A 26990-nucleotide genomic window follows, 5' to 3' on the forward strand; every position below is an offset into this window, starting at 1 on the left:
TTTTACTGCTGTATATGGTGGAATCTGATTACCATTAAAGGTTATTAAGGATACAAGACGATTCCTTAATCTGGAAAAAAATTATGCATTGTGTTTTCTTACAGGAAGTGCCAGGTAGTGTAGATAGATGGTGATAGGCCAACTCGTGGAGAGAAAGTAACGTTTAAAATCTAGCCACTACACATGATTTAGGCATAGTTATAAACATACTAGGGGTGTTGGAAAATAATGTAATAATAAAAAAAATAAACTAAATAAGATAGTACATGAAAATAGGGCGAAGGAAACCATATTAATAGATAGGAAGCTAGAGGCAGAAGAAATAACCTTATTTTTAGGGGAATAAATTGGAGGAGCAAGTGTAGAAATATGGACTCGCCTTCGGCTCGCTGGGGGCTACGCCCCCAGGCCCCCAAAGTAAACGCTTGCAAATTCGGGGATAAGCGGAATTCGGTGACTGGTTAAGTCCGGACATTAAGTAAATGACAAGGGATTTAAAAATTGACCTTTTTCATAGATTTTTTTCCGGATTCGTAAAAACTTTTGACTTTGAGGGCATTTTGCGGTTAAACCGTTAGAGATACGACAAAAAGTGACTGGACCTTTCTTGTTGGAAATTTAATTTTGTCTTTCGATTGTGCCCTCAGATCTGATCTACGACCTATGGTTTAGCCAGAAATGAGCTCGGGAGAAAAGTCTGCACGGGTCAGCTATCTTGAATTGTTTAGTATAAACATAATAAAAACCGACCTCAAGGCAGTATTTTAAGTCGAACAGGGGGTTTAATATCACCAGGAGACTATCTAGTCAAGGCGAGAAATTCCCTGGGTGGGTGATTAATGTTAAGGAGGTTAAGACAAGAGGGGGTTTAATTTCGTCAGGATATTGTCTGGTCATATGAACAAATTCCCAGGGGGGGTTAACGTTACCGGGGGATAAGTCTCCAGGGGGTTATCTGGTCATACCAGGATCTTCCCAGGGGGGGGGGGTTAAGAGATTTGGTGACTGGTAAAATTCGGACATGAGGTCATGGCAGGAAATTCCCTGGGGGGGTTTAATGTTACCAGGGGGGTTAACACATCAGGGGGTTGAATGTACAGGAGGTTATCAGGTCATACCAGGAAATCCCCGGGGGGGGGGGGGTTAATATTACCGGGGGTTAATGACACACTTGGGGCCTTTTTAGAGGGTATTGTGTCTGTGAACATAATAAATATTCCTCTGTCCCTATCTACTATTGACGCTTAGCTAACGCTCAGCCAACTCCCGAAGTCACTGAACCTTTTCTGTAGATCACGTGATTTCCTAAATCCCGTTTAAAATTTGTTTTGAGTTACGACCAACCGTTTAGCCGCTATCAAGCCCGGAATGTAAATTTTTTAGGCGAAAATGTCCAATATTTTCACTTAATCGCGTTTTGCGGTCAAACTAAGGGAAATATAGTAAAAAGTCACTGGACCTTTTTTGTAGGTCATCTTATTTCCTAAATAAAACGTTAGTCTTATTTTGACCTCCGACCAATGGTTTCGCCGCTATCGACCCCAAAAACAAAAGTTTCGCGTAAAAGTTACAACAAAATTGTACATAATCACGTTTTTCGGCCAAACCAATCGAGATAGGGCAAAAGATTACTGGACCTTTTCTGTAGATCGCGCAATTTGCTAATTTGATGGGTCAATCAGATTTGAGCTACGACCAACGGTTCGGCCGCTATCGGGCTTGAAACATTATTTTTATCGAAAAAATCTCTGGAATTTCAAATGTTCGAGCGTTTTGTCGCTTAACCATGGAAGATAGAGCAAAAAGTCATTAGACCTTTTTTGTAGTTCACTTCATTCCTGACCATGAATTTTCCGTCAGATCCGAGCTAGCTCCAACGGTTCGCCCGCTATCGGGCTTACAAAAAATGCCTGCAGGGGTGAAGAATGCGCGATTTTTTGGGAATTTTTTTGAGGGGTTGAAAATGAAAAATTCTCACTTTTCGGGATTTTCCTGGTGGTTACACGTGGAAAGCTATCTGTGTACCAAATTTCAAGTCTCTAACTCATCTGGAAGTAGGTTAGAATTAGTATACGTGAGTGAGTGAGTCAGTCAGTCAGTCAGTTACACATGCGGTTGTATATATATTAGATGCGGTTGTATATATATTAGATTTTAAGCAAATAATTTAAAAGGTTTTGCTGTGATATGTTTAGTACGTTAAACACGCTGTTGATTTACAAAACATATCCTTTAGAAGAAAACAGCTTATTAATAGCACAAGTCCTCAGGCACTGACAAAGAATACATCATATCAAAAGGGAATAAGTTGAAGGGAACTGGGTATGTTGTGTTCAAAGACTGTCCCGTGGAGGTGAGAAGCACAAAATGGCAGTTGATGGTTATGTGATGAGAAGTGGAGAGAGGTGCTGGTCAACAACTTGTGCCAATTATGTTTGACTGTCTTATGATTAAAAGCTGTAGCTTTACATAGGAGAATGGCAACGTGGTGACAGCAGGCAGGCGAGACAGGGAACAGAAACTTTTGTGTCTGAACCAAGATAAGAATTTTGTTTTAATTAAATTCAAACAATTTATGATATATTTTATTTTTGCAACTAAGAACACTAATGTTGGACACAATAAGGGAGGGTTGGTTTCGATAGTTCATTTCACTTATTAGTCACTTTTTTGAAGTTAATAGATTTCATTCAGTTAAATTGTCTTAATTTGTTGATAAAAGCTTAATAAGTAGAATTATTAATGCATTTGTATTAAGATTTTGCTGTGTATTTAAATTTTAATAATTTGGAAAATGAGTGTTAGAGTAATAAGTTTTTTGGCATCAATGTAGATATATTGATTATTATAGGTGATTTAAATGGATGTATTGGTTTGGAACAGAATTCACTTGAAGGAGCCATTGAGATAGTAAATGAAAAGGTGCGTAATGATGATCATAACTCCAAAATTAGATGTTAAATAGTCAGGGGAGGAAACTTCTGTTAGAACTTATGGATGACTTCAGGTTTATAGTTTGAAATGGTCAGTCTAATAGTGACAGTGTGGGGGTTTTACTTGTATAGGGCCTAAGGGATGTTAGGTAATAATTTAGCAATGGTTACAAGTAGTTGTTTAAATCCTATGAAGATTTTAGTGTCATTAGTCACCTAGGTTTAGATCACATGACTATTGAGCTACAAATAAATATTGAGTATGAAATAAGAAGTAATAACAAAGAGGGAAACACAGCTATACCTCTTTATAAAATTTAAAATGACAAGATTAAGATAAAAATAATTATAATGTAGCAGTGAAATGAACAAGGCAGTTTCACAACTAATAATTTCAAATTGCAATCAAGGTAATGTCAAAGGTTTAGTGCATTGCATAACTAGTTCGGAAATTAAAAGGAAATCAACACAAAGTAAAAGCGTTATGTATAATTTTAAACAGCCTTGGTTTAATTTAAGGGGGGTCGGGAGCTCCATTTAAAGCCCATGTTAAATTCTCAAACTTTAAGGAACATTTACCAAAAAACTATAAATGATAGTACTTAGAACTTTTTTTTCTTGATAAAGCACAACAATATACATATTTTAACACGAGATTTTTGTAAAAAAATATTTTTTTGATTTTTGGCAATTTTCAAAAAAATGCTCTAAAAATTACCAGTATTTTTTATAAATTAGTCGCAATGAAAAATTTTCTGATTGAAATTATTTAAATCCATGTGTTAAAATGTGTAGAATAATGCCCTCTCCAAGATAAAAAAAAATTATTGATCTATCATTTATAGTTTTGGAGATAATGTTCCTTATTTACCGAAAAAATTCATTTTCGGAAAAAGCCATTTATTTGGAACATCCATTAGCTTAGCAACTAAACTTGCTTTATAAATGCATTCCTGCACCATATGAGGGACTGTCTGCTTCCTCTGCTTCATAGTCGTCTTCTAGCCTCTTTTTTGCCAGTGTAGTCTGTCTTCGACACTTTTTTTTTCTATTTCATCAACGACTTTATTCGCTTTTTTGATGCGTAGCATGTCCATGTCTTGAAGCACATACACACAGTTTACCCCAGGTACAATCCCTAATTTAGCAAACACTTCGCATCTGACTATATTGCCTTTGTTGAAGACAGCAATAGCATCATATACCCCTAATTCTAGAGTTGATAGCATGACAAAAATTCGCTTGGGAATACGAGCCCAAATCATGTTATTGAGCGATTCACTTTGGTTCTGTTCAAGCAGGTTTTGAAGAATTTGCAAATTTACAATGTCATTAGTGCCACAGTTACCTTAGTACTTATTGTAATCTGCAAGACAAGAACTAATTTTCTTACTAGACAAACTCTCCTATTGAGGCTCTGGAGGAATTGGGCTTGGTGCACTAGTCCTAGGTTCTGGGCTTTGTGTACTAGGCCTAGATTCTAGACTTCTCACACACAGTCACTATCTACAAACACCACTTTAGGCTTCCCTACTTGCTTACATTTTTTAAAGACTTTGTTACAAAATCTAGGCATTGCAATACCTTTGAAATAAAACTTCTAACACACAGAAAACACCAGGAACTTCAGAAAATAAACTGTGACATTTGAAATGTTATTCTTGGTTATAAACAGAAGAAAACAATAACAAACAAGGTAATGAAAGAAAAAACAGGTGACAAACAACTGTACCAATAGCAAAAAACTTAATAGTAATACAGTTCTATTTTGCATAAAGAGTTATAGTACAATATAAAATACTGTCTCCTCAATGCTGAAACTCTCACCAAAAATTTGAAGTACAGCCTTTAGAAAAACATTTTTTATTCAAGAACTACTTGACCGATTTTCATGAAATTGGTCTTGAATTAACCACTATGAAAAGCAGAATAATATTCAATAAAAACACAAAAAAAGTAATTTTTGACCCATTTGACCTCCCGACCCCCCTTAAAGTGTTACTGACTAAAGAACTAGGTGTATTTAAATTGTTAAATCTATTTAGAAAAATTAGTGCAGAATATGTTCAAAGTAAATACGAAACAGGCTAAAAGCATTATAAATATATACTGTATGTAGATGTATAAGAAAAGCTCATTTTGAAATCTTAAAGATTTGCAGTAAACTTCAGATTCAAAAATGTCATGGCAGGCTATACAGTCTAAAAATCAAAGTGCTAGACCCATAGCTAGAGGAAACGTCATGCTGAATGAATGGATTAAACCTTTTTCATATTTGTTGAAATCTCCCTTGTTCACCCAAGGTTTGCGACACAGAGCCTCTAATACTGAATGAATGCCTGGATAAGAAAACCGAGTTGTGGTCTGTATTAGGTATTCTTAAAAAGCACTTGGTTTTTATGGAATTTTACATAAATGATTTAGAAGTTTTACTTGACAAATCACTTTCTATTTCAATAAGTTACACAGTAGTAGACAAATACCAGAAAGTTTTAAAAAATTTAAAAAATTCCCATTTGCACAAGAAAGGTGATGTAAATTTGGTTGGTAATTACAGAGGATTGTAATTTATTGAAATTCTGGATCCTACAAGGGTACAAGGACCAAAGGATTTTTTTCTCTGTGAAAAATGCATAAGATGTAGGCTCCTTCTATTTCTCTTTCAGTATTCTTTCTTTCCTGAAATGACACAAATATCTATTAAGGATAAGTTTGATTTAAGTCTCACTCTTGAACCCAACCTCTTAAATGAAACAATAAAATATCTATTGAGGCAACATTGAGTTTGTTGATGGTACTTGTAACTCCATGGGATTTGGTTGAGCGTTAGCGAACATATTTACATTTGTTTTAGAGGTAACCATAATAAATTTACAAAATAAATAAATTTAGAAACAAACTGAGTACGGTCACATGACATTTTGACATGCGACATAGTAATACATGTATACATGTATCCTAACTAACCGTAAGATATCTTGAGAAAGATTTCATCTACAGACTTTCAATTTTGCGTGAAAATATTTCTATAGAGACAAGAATGAGTTCGATGATGGTGAATGTGATTTGACTGAGCATCATTGAAGTCTAGCACTCAATAGTCATCACAATTTCTCTTTTGTCTACCTGGGGGATGTAAAAATTTCATTTCTGTATGAAGTCTTTCTATCAAGATGTATGCCCACAGGACATCTCAAGAATAAAATTAGCTATTGACTATGTTTTACATGTAACCCTAGAGAAACTTGTTATGTGACTTATGGTGTAGCATAGTTTTCTTATCTTGTCAAACTTATTCTTCACTAACGCTCAGCCAATTAATATATATAAATGTTTTCATCGGATAATGGTTAATATGAAATTTCTATCAACCTCCCTACGAATCATAACTATGACGGTGAGAGAACTGTATGCTACTGATAGATTAGACTATGGAGCGCAATTAATCAAGTGCTCTCAGTTCTATAGGAAAGAGATCTAGATAACTTCATTCTCCTAAGAAAATTATTTATCAGACTCCTTAAAATGTAATATTGATGCAGGTTGTTGATGCAGTAATTTCCCAAGACAGTGATTGTTTTCTTTACGGAGCCCGAGTAGTACTGAGAAACTTCACAATGAGTCCCTCGTACACATGCGATATGTACAGGATGGAGAATGTGGAGGCCAAGCTGGGACTGGGAAGGCAGAAGCTGTTGGCATTGTCCCTGTTGTGTGGATGTGACTATGAAGCAGGGGTCCATGGTGTCGGCAAGCAATCTGCTCTCAAATTCCTGGAAACACTGTCCAACGACCAGGTACTTGACAGGTTAGAAGACATTTTCTCATGTAGAAAAATTATCCAAAGTAATATAAAGAGGATAACTGCAGAAAATAATATTTGTATGTCTAAATACTGGATTATAAGAGGTGGTATCAGAAAGTTCCTGGGCTGTACTCGCAATTTTTTTTTGACGAGACTGTACAAGCCGGTTTGCCAGTAGCCTCTACTGTAATAGCCGCTGAGTACTTGTGCCAAGTTTCATTGTTGTGAGTGGTTAGGTTATGTCTACAAGTTGTGCTTTTGTGTGTGTGTTATCTTCACGTAGCGATTTTTGTGATGGCTGACAAATTCAAACGAGCTTGCATCAGGTTTTGCTTTAAACTTAAGAAGTCACCAACGGAAACCTATGCAATGCTTCAAGAAGCTTTTGAAGAGAGGTACACTCATTTCAAGGCTGGCAGAACTTCAATTGAAGATCATCGTTCAGGACAGCCTTACACGAGCAAAGCAGATGTAATTATTAGAAAGATTTGGCACCACATTCATGAAGACAGAAGAAGAAGAAAGCAAGCCGAGTGAGAAGTGCAACAAAAATGTGCACTTTGTATAGTTCCAACCCCCTGCCAGGCACCCCTAAAGTACAATTAATAAAAATAGTACTGTCATCATACGAGGGCTGTTTTTTAAGTAAGGGCCGTTCTCCCGTACACGGTAGTAGTTCGCGTTCCTGCCGTAACGAGCGTGTGCCCCGCCTCCCGGCATTCTTAGCGAACAACTTCATGCCAGTTGCAGCTCTGTAGCTAACCTGTATGCATTACTGTGGATCTTTAAAATGTTTAAGATTATCGAATCACCCGCCGTGTGTGAGATTCGGTCAGTGATACGATTTTTGACTGCAAGAAACATGTCGGCTGCTGACATTCACCGTCAGCTTTGTGAGGTGTATGGTGCCAAGGCAATGAGTGAAGGTAAAGTGCGGAAATGGGTCCGAGAATTTAAGGATGGCCGCGAAAATGTCCACGATGAAGATCGCTCAGGCCGGCCATCTGTGATCACGGGAGATTTGATTACTGCAGTTGACGCAAAAATTCATGAGGACCGACGGTTCACAATAACCACTCTCTCTATGGAATTTCCTCAAGTGTCCAGGTCAGTACTGTACAAAATTGTGTCAGAAAACCTAAACTTTAAAAAATTGTGCTCAAGATGGGTACCCAAACTCCTCACTGAGGATCACAAAAAAAAGAGATTAAGCAGTTCTTTGACTTTCTTGACCCGCTACGACGAGGAAGGAGACGACATGTTGAGTCGAATTGTCACAGGAGATGAAACATGGGTATCCCATATCACTCCTGAATCAAAGCAACAGTCCATGGAATGGCGGCACACAACATCTCCAGTCAAAGTCAAAGCCAAGCAAACGCTGTCGCGGCGCAAAGTTATGGCAACTGTGTTCTGGGACAGGCGCGGTGTTTTGCTAGTGGACTTTATGCCGCGAGGAATGACGATTAACTCAGAAGCCTACTGCGCAACCCTGGCCAGTCTGCGACGCGCCATTCAGAACAAAAGACGCGGCATGCTGACAAAGGGAATTCTGCTCCTCCACGACAATGCAAGGCCTCACACCGCTGCTCGGACACAGGAAATGATCGACTCTTTTGGCTGGGAAGTTTTGAATCATCCGCCGTACAGCCCCGACCTTGCTCCGAGCGATTTCCACCTTTTTCGTTACTTGAAAAATCATCTTGGCGGGAAGCGCTACAATGACAACGAAGAAGTCAAGACGGCCGTGAACTCCAGGTTGTCAGAGCAGGCGGCAGATTTCTTTGAAGAGGGATTTCAAAACTTAGTTTTAAGATATGATAAGTGCCTTAACAAACAAGGCAACTATGTAGAAAAATAAAGAAAAGTATGCAGATTCTGAAAATAAATGTATTTTGAAAAAAATAATTGTTGTTTATTTACAAAAAAAAAAAAACGGCCCTTACTTAAAAAACAGCCCTCGTATTATAAAACCTGAAATATATATATGTTATTAGGGGAACTGTAAAAAGATGTTTTCTCAGTTCCCAGACACTTTCTATGGTTCCTTCATGTAGCCAGGCACCTCAAAAGTTACTCTAGGTGCGAGCGCGAGAGATATACATACAAGCGGGTGCGAGTGAGATAGTACGTAATGTCTACGGCGATCTTTTACTGCGCATCAGCTGTCTTATACTCTGAACGTTTGTAACTATACTAAGTGTCCGGCATCGCACATGCAGCTTTCTATCGTTGTTTAATGTTGAAATGTATAAAAACTGAGCTTTACACTATTACGAATTTAAACTGTGATTTCACTCACCTTTACTACCTGTTACCTGCCGAAGCCACCGCGACCCAGGCTCCATACTCAAGGTACGTTTATACCTGTATAGTACTCGTATACTGACAAGTTGTCAGCTTTTATGAAATGCTTTTACGAATGCCTAGGCGTCGCGGGCTCTTAGACTATTACAGTAAACTCTAATTTTTATTGTGATGTTTTGAGGCACTTGAGGGAAAATGTGTGTCGAAAAAGGCTTGATTTGTGGAAAGACAAACTTGCATCATAACAACGCTCCAACTTACGCTAGCATGAAAACAACACAGTTTTTGGCCAAAAACAATATGGCTACCATTTCACATCCTGCCTATCTGCCAGATTTATGTTTATCTACTTATGTTTGTGAAATCATATATATATATATATATATAAACAATAGAAGAAAAAGACTTCATATAAATCCTTTAATATTTCGACTTTATTGTCGTTTTCAAAAAGGTACAAAAAGTGTATAAATAATGTAAGAATTAAAAGTAAACATATGAATTTTTATAATTAGCTGAAATATTCTATTCTGATTTATACTGTTATTTATAAACTCCTAGGTATATTATACTAAAAATGGCTTTATATTAAAATTAAAATTGAGATTAATAACATAAAAGGCGTTCTAACAGCATAAAATTAAATTAAATATTAACAATTTTTGTAGTTTTTGTAAGTGTACATTCATAAAAAAATTAATAAATTTAAATATAGACAATACATTGTTTTAGATTTGCTAGATTAATTTAGACTATTTTAACAGATCATTTCTTATTTAATCCAAAAGGTAATTTTGACTTAGTGACTAATTGATATGCTTGTTCTAAATTTTCTAATTTGAATTTTTGAAGAATCTTCTGGTACTTTACAAATCCCTTTTAATGTGTAACAATTATTAAATATTTCGTTATGAGCCAATGCATGTTGCGAAACCAATTTGTCGTCTTGTCTGTTGGATGAAGACCGATGGTTATTCATCCTAATATCTAAGGGATTTGTCGTTAAACCAATATAGTCCTTGGGACAAAATTTGCAAGACAACTGATAGATTACATTTTTCAATTTACAGTTAATGTTATTTGAAATTTGGTATGTTTTATTAGTTGTGCTACTTGTAAAAGTTTTAGAAGGATTTAGAATTTTGCATGTAGCACAACGCTTGTCTTCACAAGAATGGCAACCTAAAAACTTTTGATCAGCATCTGAAATTTGGAATTTGGTTAGGCAATAATTTAGGTCTTACCAGAAGGTTCTTCAGATTAGGGGCTTTACTAAAAATAATTCTCGGGGGTTTTGAAAACAAACTATTTGTCAAAGGGGATGATTCTAAAATGTTGTAGGCCGTTTTTAATATATTGTTAGTTTTTATGTAGCCCCGGGAAATATTGCGTAATAAATTTAGGATCATCTGTATAATTTTTCTTGTTCATGCTGCTGTTGTTATTTATTTTCGATTTGTTAATTTGATTTCTAATAATCTTGGTAGGGTAGTTCCTAGCAGTAAAAGCTTTAGATAATGTTTCTATATAATGTGGTAATCCGAGTTGTTTGAACATAAATTTTTTGCTCGGATTGATATGCTTTTTGGTATGGACTTTTTAATGTGAACAGGATGGCAACTGTTATAGTGTAGGTAATGCATGGTATTAGTTTCCCTTTACATGAATTTTTGTCTTTAGATAGCCGTGTTGTATAAAAATGTCTAAGTCCAAAAAGGTTACAGTTTTAGAAGAAAAAATTCCAAGTAAATTTTAAAAATGAAAATAAATTGAGTTGTTTTAAAAAAGTTTCCAATAAAGTTTTTACCATGTTCCCAGATCACAAAAATATCATCTATAAATCTCAGCCAAACGAGAGGTTTTGTGTGGCTGAGATTTCAGAAAATCTTCTTCGAGCTTACCCATAAATAGGTTTGCATAGGAAGGTGCCATCCTAGTTCCCATTGCTGTACCATTAACTTGTAGGTAATTTTGATCTCTAAATTTAAAATTATAATATTCATTGTGAGTAATCATATTAATTAAAGTAACTATAAAATTTGTGCTAGGTTTAGAATTGCGTGGCCTATTGTTTAGAAATGAAGTTTACATACTGTTTACCTTCACTGTGTGGAATGTTGGTATATAGTGATTGTACATCAATAGTCACTAACAAAATGTCATTTGGGAGTGGTTGTCTAATTTCACTGAGCCTTTCGATAAAATGATCTGTGTTCTTCACATAAGAGTTCAAATTCTTGACAAAGGGTTGTAAAAGTTCATCCACATAACTTGAAATCCGTTCGGTTGGAGATCCGTAGCCGGAAACAATGGGTCTTCCTGGAGGTGGTCTTGAAGGTTTTGTGAATTTTGGGTAATATGTAAAATACCGGTGTTCGAGGTGTTTTTGGAACTAATAAATTAAGGGTTTCCATATTGATGTCTTCTTTGGGACCTTCTTGCAACAAGTATTCTCTTATTTTCATCGTTGAATTTAGCAGTTGGATCTTGATCAATTGGTTTGTAAAATTTTAAGTCTTGTAGTTTGTTTTTTCAATTTTGTATACATAATCATTAATATCTAAAATCACAACAGAATCTCCTTTGTCTGCAGGTAAAATTACTATACTTTTGTTTTGTTTTAAGGATGAAATAGCCCTTCGTTCGTTTAATGTTACATTTTTCTTTTTTCTGTAGTGCATCAGTAAATGTAGGTTGAGCCAAATTCGCTATTATTACGTTAACAAATTGTTCGATGGGATGGTCAGGTGGCAGGTTTGGTGGAGTCCAATCAGATTTTGATTGAAATTTTGATACAGAATTTGGTATTATATTCTTGTTAATTGTAGACTGTTGTTGGGAAAAGTGAAATTTTAAGTCGTACATTTCTAGCAAATCTGAGAGCGTCTGCCACAAAATTCATGTGGTTGAATTTGGGTGTCGGTGCAAAAGTAAGTCCCTTTTCTAAAACTGAAATTTCATCATCAGTGAGATTATATTTCGAAAGGTTTTACAACATTGGACGGCAATTTAACTAACCTCACTTTGACTTGAGGTTCTTGTTATAGGATTCTCAATATTCTTATTATGGAATAAAAAATATTCTAGGTAGATGAGATCTTAGATCTTTGGATGGCTTATTCAACAAGGCAGAGGGTTATCTTTGGAATTTAGCATTATAGCAATTAGTAGTAGAATTTTTAGACCTGATGAGATTTAAAAGCTTTTTGGATAGGGTGTTCATTTTATTATCCAACACGCTTCATAGTTCAAGGAGTAAATCGTTATTTTTAAAAGTAAACTCAGGTTTATTAATAAGTTCTTGATACAACATTCTCAATTTTACTGCATGATCTGTAGATAGCTGTCTGTAGAGTTGAATACTTAGTTCAGTTAATTGTTTGCCAGTATGCGTAGCAAATACTTTAACCTCGTTCCGAAGTTGTGGTGGAAAACTAAATAAAGGAAATTTGGGCTGTAAGCCGTTGGGAACCCAAATCAAGTTGTTAAACAAGTAGTTAAAAATATAATTTTGCAGTTTAGTATAACAATCTTTAAGGAGTGATATTGAAATTGTTTCATCGTTGAGTCTGAATTTTCGTCTAGGTTATCCATTACTTTTTGAAAGTAAAAGCTTGAGAATTGAAGTCTAACTTACCAAAAGGCTTGATGTACTGTATGCAGAAAATAAATGCTCAGAGGCTTCTTTAAACAATAGAAGAAAAAGACTTCATATAAATCCTTTAATATTTCGACTTTATTGTAGTTTTCAAAAAGGTACAAAAAGTGTATATAATGTAAGAATTAAAAGTAAACATATGAATTTTTATAATCAGCTGAAATATTCTATTCTGATTTATACTGTAATTTATAAACTCCTTGGTATATTATACTAAAAATGGCTTTATATTTAAAATTAAAATTTAGATTAATAACATAAAAGGCGTTCTAACAGCATAAAATTAAATTAAATATTAACAATTTTGTAGTTTTGTAAGTGTACATTCATAAAAAATTAATACAATTTTAATAAAATTAATAAATTTAAATATAGACAATACATTGTTTTAGATTTGCTAGATTAATTTAGACTATTTTAACAGATCATTTCTTATTTAATCCAAAAGGTAATTTTGACTTAGTGACTAATTGATATGCTTGTTCTAAATTTGTGTGTGTGTATATATATATATATATATACACATATATATATATATATATATAATGTGTATATATATATATATATATACATATAACATATGTATTACATTTAAATTTTTTAGGTTACGAGGCTGGCGCAGTGATGATTTGTATGAATACCGAATTAAAGGCTCCCAGATGACTCAGTAAGTCTTAAAATAAGTCAATAAAATAACAAATTCATTTCTTATTCATAATATATAATTATATATATATCTTCTTAACCCTTTCAGGGCCAGGACCAAATATGAGATGTTGCAAAATTTTTTCACATATCTATCCCCTTGTGACTAGTCAAAAGTGCCAGGCTAAAATTGGCGATTTTGCAGTCTCTTAGATTAAAATTTATAACTTTTCATAAACATTAGAGAATGACCTAAAAGTTGCACCAAATTACTCGTATAGATATATACTATCAACAAAAAAATATAAAGATGTAGTTTTAAGTAATTTAAAATTTAAAAAAAATAATGTTTTAATGGATTACATAAAAAAAATTTTATTTTTTTTATTTTTTTTCGTAAATAACTAAAAAAGGAAAAAGAATTTTACTGTAGAAAGCTATGTTATTATATTTTACATTTATAAAGGAACAACCATACAAAATTTTGTGTTATTTCTCTCATAAATAAATTTTTTATGACACATTTTGTATAAATACGCATAATTGTACTTCGCAACAAGTGATAAAGCAACTGACTCTTAACTGCAAGAAACTTAAAATAAATATTCACATTACGGATGTACCGGTAAACAGATGATTGTAGGATCCATAAGCAGTTTCAATACAGTTAAAAACACTATTTACCAAGAAATATTTACACAATTTTATTTGAAATTTATTTACACTTTTTCTATTTACAAATATGCTACTTACAATTTCACTCCCATGAGATCGCAAATTGTCAGTCATTGTAACTACTACACACAATAGCTAAGCAGGTAACACTACTAATATTTACAACCACAAAATAAAATAATGAAGAAGAATCCAGCATACAATGGTACGATTGCACTAAAGCATAAAGAATTAACAACAATAGATCGAGTCACCTGATAATGTCACGTGACAATTACAAAATAAAAATGCATAGACCTCCAAAATAAAAATTATATTCATATTAAATATCTAAAAATATACCAGGGAATAAAAAAACATAAAACTTTAATCATTTGATGTCGTATTTTTTAAAGAAAATTACGAATATCAAGGCGGCAATATATTGCCGCCTGGCGCTTTTCGCGTATGTCACCGACGGCAATATATTGCCGCCTGGCACTTTTCAGACACGATCTATGGCGGCAATATATTGCCGCCTGGCCCGGAAAGGGGGTCCTTATGTACTAAAAATACAGAACATTGTTTGTTTTTGTAATATCATGCATTGTTTTGAAACTTATAACACATATTTACCTACATAATCGCCATTTCTATCTAAGCATATTTGTAGAAGGTACTCCAACTTATCTATCTCCATATCATAAAATTGTGTTGCTAGCTCTTTCAGGAATAGAATAACCTCTTCAGTGACTTCATCATTCTCTAAGCATATGCTATACTTCTTCTAGTATAGCGCTTCAAGGGCTTCTAGTGCATCTCGGAAGTGTACTGTGAAGTCTACCAGTTTATAATTGCAGCACTCCCACAAAACACTGAAAACAATCAAACAGGTCCTCCTGGGGAATTCATCATACTTGTCTACAATGCTAAAGATGGTACATTTCTCCCTTATTTTAGATAATGTAGCTATGGTGCGATGGGTTGATTCAATGTAAATGTCGAGTTTAACTCCAGTTCTCCTTGTGCCCAGTGAAGCGTCTGAAATCTAAAACATTAACATCTACCTCTTCATTTAGATTACATTTGATTTTGTAGTCTAGGTGTCTCTCTCTTTGCATGTCAAAAAATGAAAAATGCCAAGAGTTTGTTTTGAGCTCCTTCATCATCAAAGTTTTGGTGGATTTCTTCATATGTTATGACTCCAGATTCCAGGAGTCAAGTCTGCAACAGAGCCAGATTTTAGATGCTTCTCAACTCTCCCTTACTATTGTTGGATAGTCAAAAGAAAGTGTTCAGCAGTTTCCTCTTGCTTATTATATAATCTACTGAGTTGGATCATCAGTTAAAAATGCTCATTCTATTATTGAATTTCCTCAGATGCCCATGTTCCATAATAAGAGGCACAACTTGAGATGCAATTTACCTAAGGTGAGAAGATCAGAACCCACCCTGCATGAAGATGACTGTAGAACCAGCCTACCCATACTTAGACATGGAACAGTCTTTGCCTACTCATATGTGGAATCGAAAACAACCGATTTGGTCCTCCTGAAGAAAGTCACTATCCTTGTCCAGACTTCCAAATATGGCATAGTATTCTCTTGCTATAGCAGATCAATCAAAGAGGAGATGTTCAGCAGTTTCTTACTGCTCGTCACACAATCTACAGAGTGGATCCTTCTAGAAAATGCAGACTGTGAGGATACTTCCTCACCCATGTCCCATAACCGGACCTAAATGCTGAGAAAACATTGATCTATCTAAGGAGAGATCGGACACCATCCTGGGAGAAGGCGACTGCAGGACCAATCTACTCATCCTCAGACTCTAATCAGTGCTTAATTTCTAAAATTTTAGGTGTGGGAACTCTTAAAGCGGGAAGCTCAGACCGGTGGGTATGGAATACACCCCAGGAAGGAGGGGGGCCCTCACCCAGGAAAACTTTTGAAAATTATATCTGTAAACCTTTGTTTTTAGGCCACCCAGACATAATAATACATTCATTTTTATAAAATACCAAGTGATATTTTAATGCTGTTTATTTTCTTTAAGGTGCTTGATTAGGATGTAAGAAAATAAAAACATGAATTTAAATTATTGAGTTTACTCTCTACTCTACTCTACTCCATTAACACCTTGTTGCCTACTTTAAATTTCCCAGAAATATTTGGTTTGATTTCATTGACCATTTTGTTTGAATCAATGAAGCTCGCCAATATTAATTTTTTAATGAATGGTAAAATAAAAACAAATTGAGCCTTATTCACAGTTTTATTTATACACATTACAGTAGTAATAATAATACATATTAATATGTAAATGGATGTTTGTTAATATAACAGCTTTTTTACAAGTTTGCATATTTTACAAAAAAATTGCATACCTTATGGGTACAAAACAATATTAATACATTCAAAATAAACCAACTTCTTGGAAAGGAAAAGGAAGCGTTTAATTACACACAAAATAAATGACACACAGAGTGGAGTAACACGGTTTCATTTTTTTAAATTTAGTGTAGTTTTAAAAAGTTAAGGTTGATTATTTTATTTGCTTATTAGTTATTATAACAAATATGTACGGATTTGTAGTATAATATTGTAAGGCAATGCCAAGACTGTTGGTAAACTTAGTTTTAGTTGTTTGTTAATATTTTAAAGTGAAAACTACAAAAGAAACAAAACAACAATACACAAAACTAACTGTAAGTACAAAAAAGAACTCAGAAACTTGAGTTCAGAACACAACTATAAGTTAGGCATAGGCTAGTTATTTTAATGAAAACTTAATGTTCTGAAATTCTAAAAGATATTTAAAAAACAGATTTAGGAAAAAAGTTCCCACAATGCAATGCTGTCTTCATGGTAAGTTTTCTGCCCTCGTTGTTTTGACTTGGTGTCAAGTGCAGAATGGTGTCCCTTCGCCAGCCAGGTTTTGACGTGTCGCTCGGGATTGTATCTAGCCACAGGAGGTCCTAGGAGCCTGATCCACAATAAATCGCAAACAGTGCTAATGTAGAGTGAAGATCTAAGAGGAGACATAATTAGATTCATTGCAGAAAACCCACGTTCACATTCAGCACTAGACACTGCAATACTATTTATGATGGAAATCAGTTTCTTAAACGACGGCGGTTGCTCTAGAATAGTAGGTTTCTCTCCACTTAACATAGGCTTCAGTCCCTGCTTGAAGTGTCTGAAGTCTCTAATTATATCCTGAGAGCTGCTAATCTTAAATCTATCGCAGATTCGCTGGATCTCACATTCTCCGTAGGTGATGGATAAGTCTTTTGGCCAATACATGGAGTGGATCACTTTGATGTCATTCATGATTTTGGTGTAGTGTTCAGCCGCATTTGAAGATGATGATAGCAACCTTGAAGTCAAGTTGTTAGCGAGGCTCCGATAGAACTGTTCTTCTGGAATACTGGGTATCTTGGATCTTACACAAAGTTTAACATCTTGAAACATCAAATCGTCAATAGCAATTTTAGCTTCCACTGAACGTCTACCCATGTTTTCAACTCGGTTTTCAAACACTTTGATTAACAGTGTTACATCACTGTGGGCTTGGATAAGGTTGAGGCTTGATTTTTGAAGCTGTAAGGACAAATCCGATAACTCTTCTAGAGCATCGAACATCAATGCCAGGTTGTGTACAAAAGTTGTAGAAGATAATGTACTACAAAGCCCTTTGTAAGTTGAACGTTGCTTCGAGTCCCTTTGTTTGTCTTCAGATGCTTCAATGAAATGATTGTACAAAGCTTTAAAATCTGTCCAAACTGCTTTCACCGCCATTAAGCTGGAGGCTACCCAACGAGTATCTAAAACACGGCCGATTTTCAACATTTGCTCCTCTAGTCCTTTAGCAACTTCTGCCAACTCCCTGCTGTTTTTCGGTGAACAACTAAACATGTTTCTAATTTTATCCATGAATATCTTAAAATGATTGATTCCAGCTACTTCTTCTATGGAATCGTGCACGGCAAGCTCTAAACGATGGTTCAAACAATGCCAAATGAACAAGTTGGGGAACGTTTCAGTAAGCTGTATAGCAAGGCCAGATTTCTTGCCTAGTAGCACTGAAGCACCATCACAAGTTAGAGCAATCATATGGTCTTTCATGAATTCAAAGCTTAGACCTAATGCTTGTAACTGATTTAAAAGTTCTTGTAATATACCAGCTGATGTTGTGCTATTTAGCTCAAAAAGTGTTAAGAACACTGTCATAGGGTTTTGCATTCCCTTTAGAACAGTTCTGATATAAACCACCAAAGCATTTCTGTTTGAAACTGAAGTGGCTTCATCCAAAAGCAGGGAAAATTTAGAGTCTGACTTGATTAGGCCATTTATCAAGTCTGATTTCATTTCATCAGAAATATGATGAATTATATTGGAGCAAGCAACATTTGAATGTAGGATTCGCCCCATATCTAAGCCATTCATTATTTGAAGATCAATTTCAGTTTCAAACTCAAAAAATGGCCTATTTAGTTTAGCTTGCTTATAAGCCGTGCGGAATATGCGCTCAGTTACAATCTGCTGCTCTTTATGCATAGAAGCAACAGCTTTTTTCATTGTATCTTTCTTAGCTTCAATGAGTATTTTTTCAGCTAAAGAATGAGCTCGAGACCCACGGTGTAAAAATATCTTTTTCCTAAGAGAGGATTGCTGGTCTTTTTTATTGTTTCCATAAGCGGTAACAGTTCCTAAAACCCACTCTTCGCTAATCTTTAGGCCCTTCGTTTTCTCTGCACCTAGAGTACTCACACTACGGCAAACGTTGCAACCTAGTTCTCTGTTCACAATTAACCATGGATTTTTAGCTTTAAATTCAACAATTTGTTCTTCAGACCAACAAACTGGCTGTTCACCCCTATTAACAAAATCATTATTTTCATTACTAACCTTAGCTTCGTCTGCATCAGATCCCAAACCCACCAACCTGGATACTATTTTGACCGACGAGGAAGTCGAAGGGGAATGGTAATCGCAATTATCCTCATTGATCCCGATTGCGTCTTCTTTTTTATCTTGATCAACAATTGAAGTTGTAGTCAATGCTTCCGAACTGCAGTTCTCATTATTCGCATAACCTTTTTGTTTCTTAGGGTTAGGTTTAAAGAAATCAACAATTTTTCTGGTAGTCATAGTCAATTAGGAAACTATTTAGCTGCACCAGCACTAATAAGCATAAACACGAACACAATCAACGACCTGCACCTCAAAAACGAACTTAAGCGTGATGGGATGCGATGCAACTTGTAACTTAAACGCGAAACACACCAAGGTCAAGTCAACTAGTCAACACACTTTTGATCACTGGGGCGGTGGCGCGGTGAAGGAATGGAGGGGGAAAGGAAGGGGGTGGGGTGGGTATTGCTTTGTTATTGAGAGGCGCAGCCGCGCATGCGCGAACTAGGATGACTCGCCCGTCACCTTCCTCCTGCCTGATTCCGTGCAAGACTCATCACAGCACAGCTCACAACTGCTTGTACGGGCGCTTACTATCTGCTTACGAGTCACTCGCAAACAAAGCATAGCATAATATTGATCCTACCTACAATTTTTTTTAACTAAAACTTGTACTCGTAGTTTTAAAAGCGTTCCCTTGCGTTCCGGCACTCTTGGGAGGTAAGGGAACGGCGTTCCCTTGCATTCCCACTGAAATTAACCACTGACTCTAATGCAATTTCTACCTTCTCTCATGTTCAGTGTTAACCCATCTCGAGGCGGCCCTAAATGATTCACACCTAGAAATTGCACAGAATGGTTAGTGGCCCAAATCATATAAGCCGCCAAAACCAGGTTAGCCTTTTTGTTGCCAAAAACCCTTTCTGCAGAGAAAGGAAAAGATTTTTTAACAATCCCAGACAAGTTTTATAATTAAATGCACAAGAGTACAATGACCTTAACACTGCCTGGCTATCTGTGTAAATATTGATTGTATTGCTTTTACACAGCTCATGAAGATTCTTATGAGTGCACTCCATTGAGGATCCATAGGCACTACTAGTTCTCAATTCGGTCTCACTCCAGCAATTCCAGCCTGACTGATGTAAAATATATCATCTACTTGTTCCTTTAATTTTGAGGAAAAGTAACAGTTAAGTCCTAGAGTGCCCTCCCTTCTGTCGTCACTTGTTTGAAGAAACTGCTAGCTATACTCGAAACGTATTTGGTTTTAGTCTTCCATGAAAGTTGGAGATATTCACCACTTGCACACCTTATATTACCCATGTATTTTAGTAAAATTTTCTTAGTTAATATTGAAAATCTCAGGGTTTAAAGAACAAATTCACAAAAATTGATCCTCCCAATCCTTTAAACAGTGTGTTCTCAGCCTTTACAACAGTTTGGTCTGATGGTGTGGGGGATTACTGCACATTCCTGTATTATCAGATTTTGGTGTTGTTAATAGCAAAGATTTGGAGTACCATCTCGGATAGGCAATCGGCCACCAGTGAGCAGTGTAGATAGATGATAATGGTATGGGGGATTACTGTACATTCCTGTATTATCAGTATTTTGTCCTGTTAATAGCAAAGATTTGGAGTACTATCTCGAATAGGTAATTGACCACCAGTGAGCAGTGTAGCGAGATGATAGAGGTATGGGGGATTACTGCACATTCGAATAGGCAATTGGCCACCAGTGAGCATTGTAGCGAGATGATAGAGGTATGGGGGATTACTGCACATTCCTGTATTATCAGATTATTGTCCTGTTAATACCAAAGATTTGGAGTATCATCTCGGATAGCCAATTGGCCACCAGTGAGCAGTGTAGCGAGGTGAGTGGTGTGGGGGATTACTGCACATTCCTGTATTATCAGATTTTTGTCCTGTTAATACCAAAGATTTGGAGTACCATTTCGAATAGGCAATTGGCCACCAGTGAGCATTGTAGCGAGATGATAGAGGTATGGGGGATTACTTCACATTCCTGTATTATCAGATTTTTGTCCTGTTAATACCAAAGATTTGGAGTACCATCTCGAATAGGCAATTGGCCACCAGTGAGCAGTGTAGCGAGATGATAGAGGTATGGGGGATTACTGCACATTCCTGTATTATCAGATTTTTGTCCTGTTAATAGTAAAGATTTGGAGTATCATCTCGGATAGCCAATTGACCACCAGTGAGCAGTGTAGCGAGATGATAGTAGTTTGGGTGTATTGTTGCACATTTTTATATTATCATATTTTGCATTATACACATCTCATTGCTCCTTTATGTAATTGTGAACTTTATTTTATGATTGTACCTTATATTACAAATACTTTGTCATGGCCATTTACACATAATCATGGTTCCGGGAGGTTGTATTATTAAGTTGGATTTATTGGAAAATAGCATTATTACTGAATACCAATACTTTTTTAAATAATTTAAAATAATATTAACACAATTATTATGTGTATTTCAAACAAAACACTCAAACTTTTGTGACATAAATTCTTAGTGTGATTTTGATTTCAAGACGGTTAGGCATACGGAAAAGTGAATCTACTTTACATATTTAAACTGTTATGTTCCAGAGAAGAAAAGCTGGAACACAACATTAGAAAGAAAGCCCTCCTGGATCCTACCTTTCCTTCAGAAGATGTTATCTCTGAATTCATGTCTGCAAAATCAGTTGATGTGCCTAAGTTTGAGTGGACCAAACCTTCATTACCAAATTTTGTGGTAGGTATACAATTTTGATTAAGTAAATTATTATTATTTAAGATTTTTTTTTAAACCACTTAGAAAAATTGCACAAATTAAAATCTTAAGATATTTTGGCTTTGCTGTTCAATGTATTCTTTAGAATAAAACTTCATATTTCACTAAATACTATAACTAAAACTGTAAACAATCACAAAAGTTTTATAATTTTTATTGTAAACACACTTTATAACACTTCAAAAAAAATCTCTGCATGGCTGTCAGCACCTTCAATATTTAAACCAAATAAACAACAATGAACAGATAACTATATTATTATGTATATATGTGTATAAATATGTGTAAAAAATCACGATGTGGAACATGTAAAATTATGAGTTCTTCAAGAGAATTCAATAGCAGTAGTACCGGAATGACCTATCCTATAATTGGCAAAATTGACTGTAATTCAAAAAATGTAATATACCAAATTAATTGTAAGTTTTGCTCCAAACAATATATTGGCCAAACATCGAACCATTTAAGAATCCGTATGACAGGGCATAGGTTTGACATTTTCCATAAGGATGAAGATAAACCATTGGCAAGACATTGTCTAGAACACAAAAAAAGACAAAATTGAAGAGTGTTTTAAATTAAAAGGAATACACCAACTACCACAATGCCCTGATGAAAACTACAACAGATTAAAATTAAAGCACATGGAGCAAGCTCATCAAATTATGTTGAAGACAAAAAAATCCATTTGGCCTAAATTTAAGATAACTTTTTAAATAATTTTATAAAATTCAAAATTCGCCATAAATTACAAGTTGTATTCCACCCTTTATAAAAATCAACTGTTCCAACAAGATTGAATTAGAAAAATTTCACGTCAGCTGGACTTCATCAAATGTTATGCACTGTGTTTACATTTAATGTTTTATTAATTCTTGTTTACATGTTATAGTTTTGTATTCATTTTTATTTAAAACTTCCTGGAGACGGGGGTATTAAATCCCCCGAAATATAGAAGTGAAAAATAGTTTTTGTTTTCTTCTATTTAACACAGTGATTAGTGTGTATAAATATGTATATATATATATATATATATATATATATATATATATATATATATATGAATCAATGTTTTCTCGTGATCAGATTAGTACTAAATACTCGTATGATCAATTTAATACAAAAAGAAAATACAAAATGTTGGGATAACCAGACGTTTGTACTCAAAAGGGTTAACCAATCTCTGACCAATCAACATGGCTTCTTTATTACAGCTGCCAGGCTTTCATAATCTAATCACGTTCTTTGTTGAAGTTATATTGTTCCTGATTATTTCTGAAGTTTTTCATTTCTTTGTGTAGTATTTTGAATTTTTTGTTAATTGTTTGTTCTGTCAAATTCTATTTAGTATTTGGCTGTGTAGAACAGTATGTCCTGCTATGGCATATTTCTTTGTTTCTAGCAATCACCAAGGACTAAGAGTAATTCTGATTGTTGTGTAGGTTTTCGTTTGATTGATCTATTTTAGTTTGGTCATCTGTTGTGTCATCTATAAACAATGAGATAGCTGTTCTTTGTGATTGTTTTAGATATGTCACATATAAAGGAAAAACATCAGAAGATTCAGCATTGATTCCCAGGGTACCCTACTTGTAACCAGTTCCGGGTCCAATTGAATAGTTTGAATTCTAATTCTTGTTTGATTTCTATCACTTGGTATCTGTTATCTGAATAAGGATTGACTCAGTTAATTGCAATGTTGGAAACACAAAATGCTGTAAGCTTATTTATCAGTGTGTCTGTTCTGACACTATCAAATACTTTGTTGAGATCTGCAATAACCTCCTCAGTGTTAATTCAGTGTAGTCACTGACAAAGTAGATTGGAGCCAATTTAGTTGGTTTAGTTTTCCTGAAAGCTTATCGTCATGCATATAGGTAGGTTATTAATCTCCAGGTGGGTGGCAAGTCGATCACAAGCCAATGTTTTCACTGTCGAGGAAAAGAGTTGCACATCTCCCACTCATTTCCTTTTTTTATGAGTTTTGACCATTGTCAACCCTTCCAGGAAGATTCAAGTGAAGGGAGAGATGCATTAATCAGATGATACATTGGTTTGCTTAACTCATCTTGAAAGGTATTTATGATACATATATTTAGCTTATCAATGTCAGTTAAAAGTTTTGGTGTGAATTATTCTACTGTTACACATGAAAAAATTGTAATATCGGGATAAGATCAAAAGTTTTAGGTCTGAATTAGAAAATATTTGTGTAAAGTAAAATCCATTTTCTACATAATCTCATTTAAGTTTATGCAATTATTCCAGTGATGCTCCAATACTGATCTCTTCTATGTAGAACGTTTTGTCCAAGTCTGTGAAATAAGCATCATTTTCACTTCAGCATCTGACCCCTTGGTTTATTTCACTATAGAGTTATTTTTACTTTGAAAACAGATGGAGGTCTGAGAGGATCATGTTATGAGAATATAACTCATGCATCATGTTTTAAAACTTCAATTCAGGAATTTTTGTCATCACTAAGGACAGCCATGACACACGGAGCATGTTTTGATGAAAGAAAATAGTTTTTCTTTCTCAGACCTGGTTGTCATCATTATCATCATACTTTATTGTCATAGTATACAATTAAGTTATAGACATAGTCATAAACAGTTTTACACAAATTATCAGTGGATTTTTTTACATATACCAAAAATGCATCTAAACTATAATACATTTTTTCTAGTAGGTAATCAGCAAGACTGCCCTTGAATGTGTTGGTGTTTATTTTACTCTTTAGATTAGAAGTTAGATAGAACCACTAATATTGTCTTGAACATAATTAAACTGGGAACTGTCATTATCTTGAGATCTTTAAAAATTTGTTTACAAGAAGATTTCAATCAGGAAAAAATTATAATTTCCAAAAACTTCTTTTGAATTAAAAAAAGTTTTTTTTTTTAATTTCTGATACCAATCCCAAAGTTCCTATTCTGTACTGGATGATAGAGTAGAAATAGGCGTACAAAACTATAAAACGAGTTTTTAGTCTATAGTGTTTCTTAATACAAGCATTTGAAAACAGGCTGAGTTTAATTATCCCATTATTGTTTTAATGCATTTCCCCCAGGTCAAATGTGAATCAATTTAAATCCCCAAAAATTTAGTATTTTCAAGCATAATAAATTATTGATTTCTAAACACCATTACCCCACCATCATTGAACCTAGATTGAGCAGTACTAAATTTAACCATTTGGGTATTTTCTTAATTTTATTTTAACCCCTTGACTTTAAAACATTTTTCTAGTTTGTTTACACTTTGCCTAACTTTAATTTTTAATTTAACATCATTATCGGCTTTTAAAACTGCTGTGGTATCATCAGCGTACAGTATTAAGCTGTTAGATACATTTATAGGCAAGTCATTCACGTATACAAGGAATAAAAGAGGCCCCAAAATTAACCCTTGTGGAACCCCAACCTTGATTTCTTCCCATTCTGACTTAAACATTGTATTATTTGTCAGAATTACTGCTTTTTGGTACAGGTTGCTAAGGTAGGATTTTAGCCATAAAATAGTTTCTGCTGAAAAATTGTAATTATAAAGCTTTTTAAGAATAATCTTATGATTAACGAAATCAAATGCCGTAGGTAAGTTACTCGTTGTTCTCTGGGATTCATCCAAGGCCTAGGACACCTCATTATCTAAATTTGATATTGCACTTGTAATCAATCCTTTTCTAAAACCAAACTGCATTTGCCAAAATGTAATTTTTTTCTAAAAAAGATTTGGTTAAAAGCTTATTTTCAAAAACTTTAGAAAATGCTGGTAAAACTGAGACTGATTGATAATTATCATGATTACACCACCCAACTTTCATAAAAATAGACTTGTTCAGCATACTTTAAAACCTTCGGAAAAGAATTAATTTGAATTGATCTAATTATAATGACAGCCAGAGCCTCTCCTATAAAATTTACAACCTCTTTTATTAAATTAAGAGGTATTTCATCCCAACCCGCTGATTTATAGTTACTTAGGGGTTTTATAACTTTAACAAGTATTTCGGGAGTAGTACTATGAAAATTAAACGTATACTATTCATTAGATTTTACACTCATTACAAGATTTAATGCTTTCTATTGACTAGGAGACAATCCAATTTCCTTGGCAGTCTCAAAAACCTTTTTGTTAAAAAATTCGGCAGTGTCCGTTGTATTACCAGTAAGATTGTTATCTATTACTAAATCTGGACAATTATTTGTAGCTTTAGTACACGCTAACTCTGCTTTAACAATATTCCAAGTAGCCTTGCTCATATCATCTAAGTCTTTTAGTCATTAACCTGTATAAGCCCATGGGGCCAGTATCGACCCTCTACCGGTGCAACGGTATGTCAAAGTAACAGTTTTTCTACTCCATATTCCAGGTATATATGGGTTAATAATTCTTTTGGATTTATTACAAATACTCTTAAAAATCTTTTTATAACTCTTAACGTAATTTATAAAATTTAATTTAATTTCTTATGACTAGATAATATAATACCAGATGTTACCCATGATTTACTTTTTTCCACCCCTTTTTTAGTTTGTTACTATAGAACTTCAAAGGAGACGATGGTTCAATAAACATTGGAATTTTGTACAGTTTTCTTCCTCATTTTTCTCAATATATACTGAATATGATCAGTTTTAATGAGTGTTGTAGTCCCACGTTGGCTGTGTCATTTTGCTCCGAATTGGTGTTTAAAAAATGTTCAAACTTCCAATTCCCACGTCGATGTGTCCTATGCTGTGGAAATTGTATGTAGTGTTGTTGGAAGTATACTGAGTGTTAGTGAAATCATCACTGCCAGGTGGATCTACACGTCTGACGTCCTCTCTGCTTCAGCTCGCCAAACAGAAGGAAGATTCTGGGGCCAAAACCTTGCGTACTGTCTCAAACAATGCTCAACCCCTCTCCCGTTCAAATTAGCGTCTTCACGATTGAATATAAGTTAATTGTTTCCTCATAATTATCAAATTTTATCATGTTTACTATAATTGATCAATTTAAGTCTTTCTATTTTCTTTAACTATCTTTCTATCGCTTTTTATTTAAATTTTTTGCAACATGTGCTTTCTGATGTCATCAATACGCAAGTCATTTTATCCCACAATTGACTTTTTTGCGTAATTTTATTCGGTACTTTTAGTAAAAACAAATTTTGGTTATGTTTAGCTCAGTTTAATTATTTGAATTTGTTCCTGTATAAAGTTTAACATATTTCTCTATTATTAATTAAATAAATCTCAATTCCAATAACATGTG

General features: G+C 34.6%; 1 protein-coding gene across 3 annotated transcripts in view; it reads left to right on the plus strand.

The window, feature by feature from the left end:
* Nucleotides 1-26990, plus strand: part of LOC124365223 (flap endonuclease GEN) — a 57260-nt gene that overhangs the window by 9146 nt on the left and 21124 nt on the right. For 2 of the 3 annotated variants that reach the window (XM_046821189.1, XM_046821192.1), the window contains exons 4-6: nt 6476-6741; nt 13308-13370; nt 21545-21692. In XM_046821189.1, the coding sequence (XP_046677145.1) occupies nt 6476-6741; nt 13308-13370; nt 21545-21692 (477 nt within the window). The remainder of the gene's footprint in view (nt 1-6475; nt 6742-13307; nt 13371-21544; nt 21693-26990) is intronic. The other variant, XM_046821196.1, reaches the window with a different exon arrangement.

Source organism: Homalodisca vitripennis, chromosome 1 (assembly GCF_021130785.1).
Source record: "Homalodisca vitripennis isolate AUS2020 chromosome 1, UT_GWSS_2.1, whole genome shotgun sequence".
Lineage (NCBI taxonomy): Eukaryota > Metazoa > Arthropoda > Insecta > Hemiptera > Cicadellidae > Homalodisca > Homalodisca vitripennis.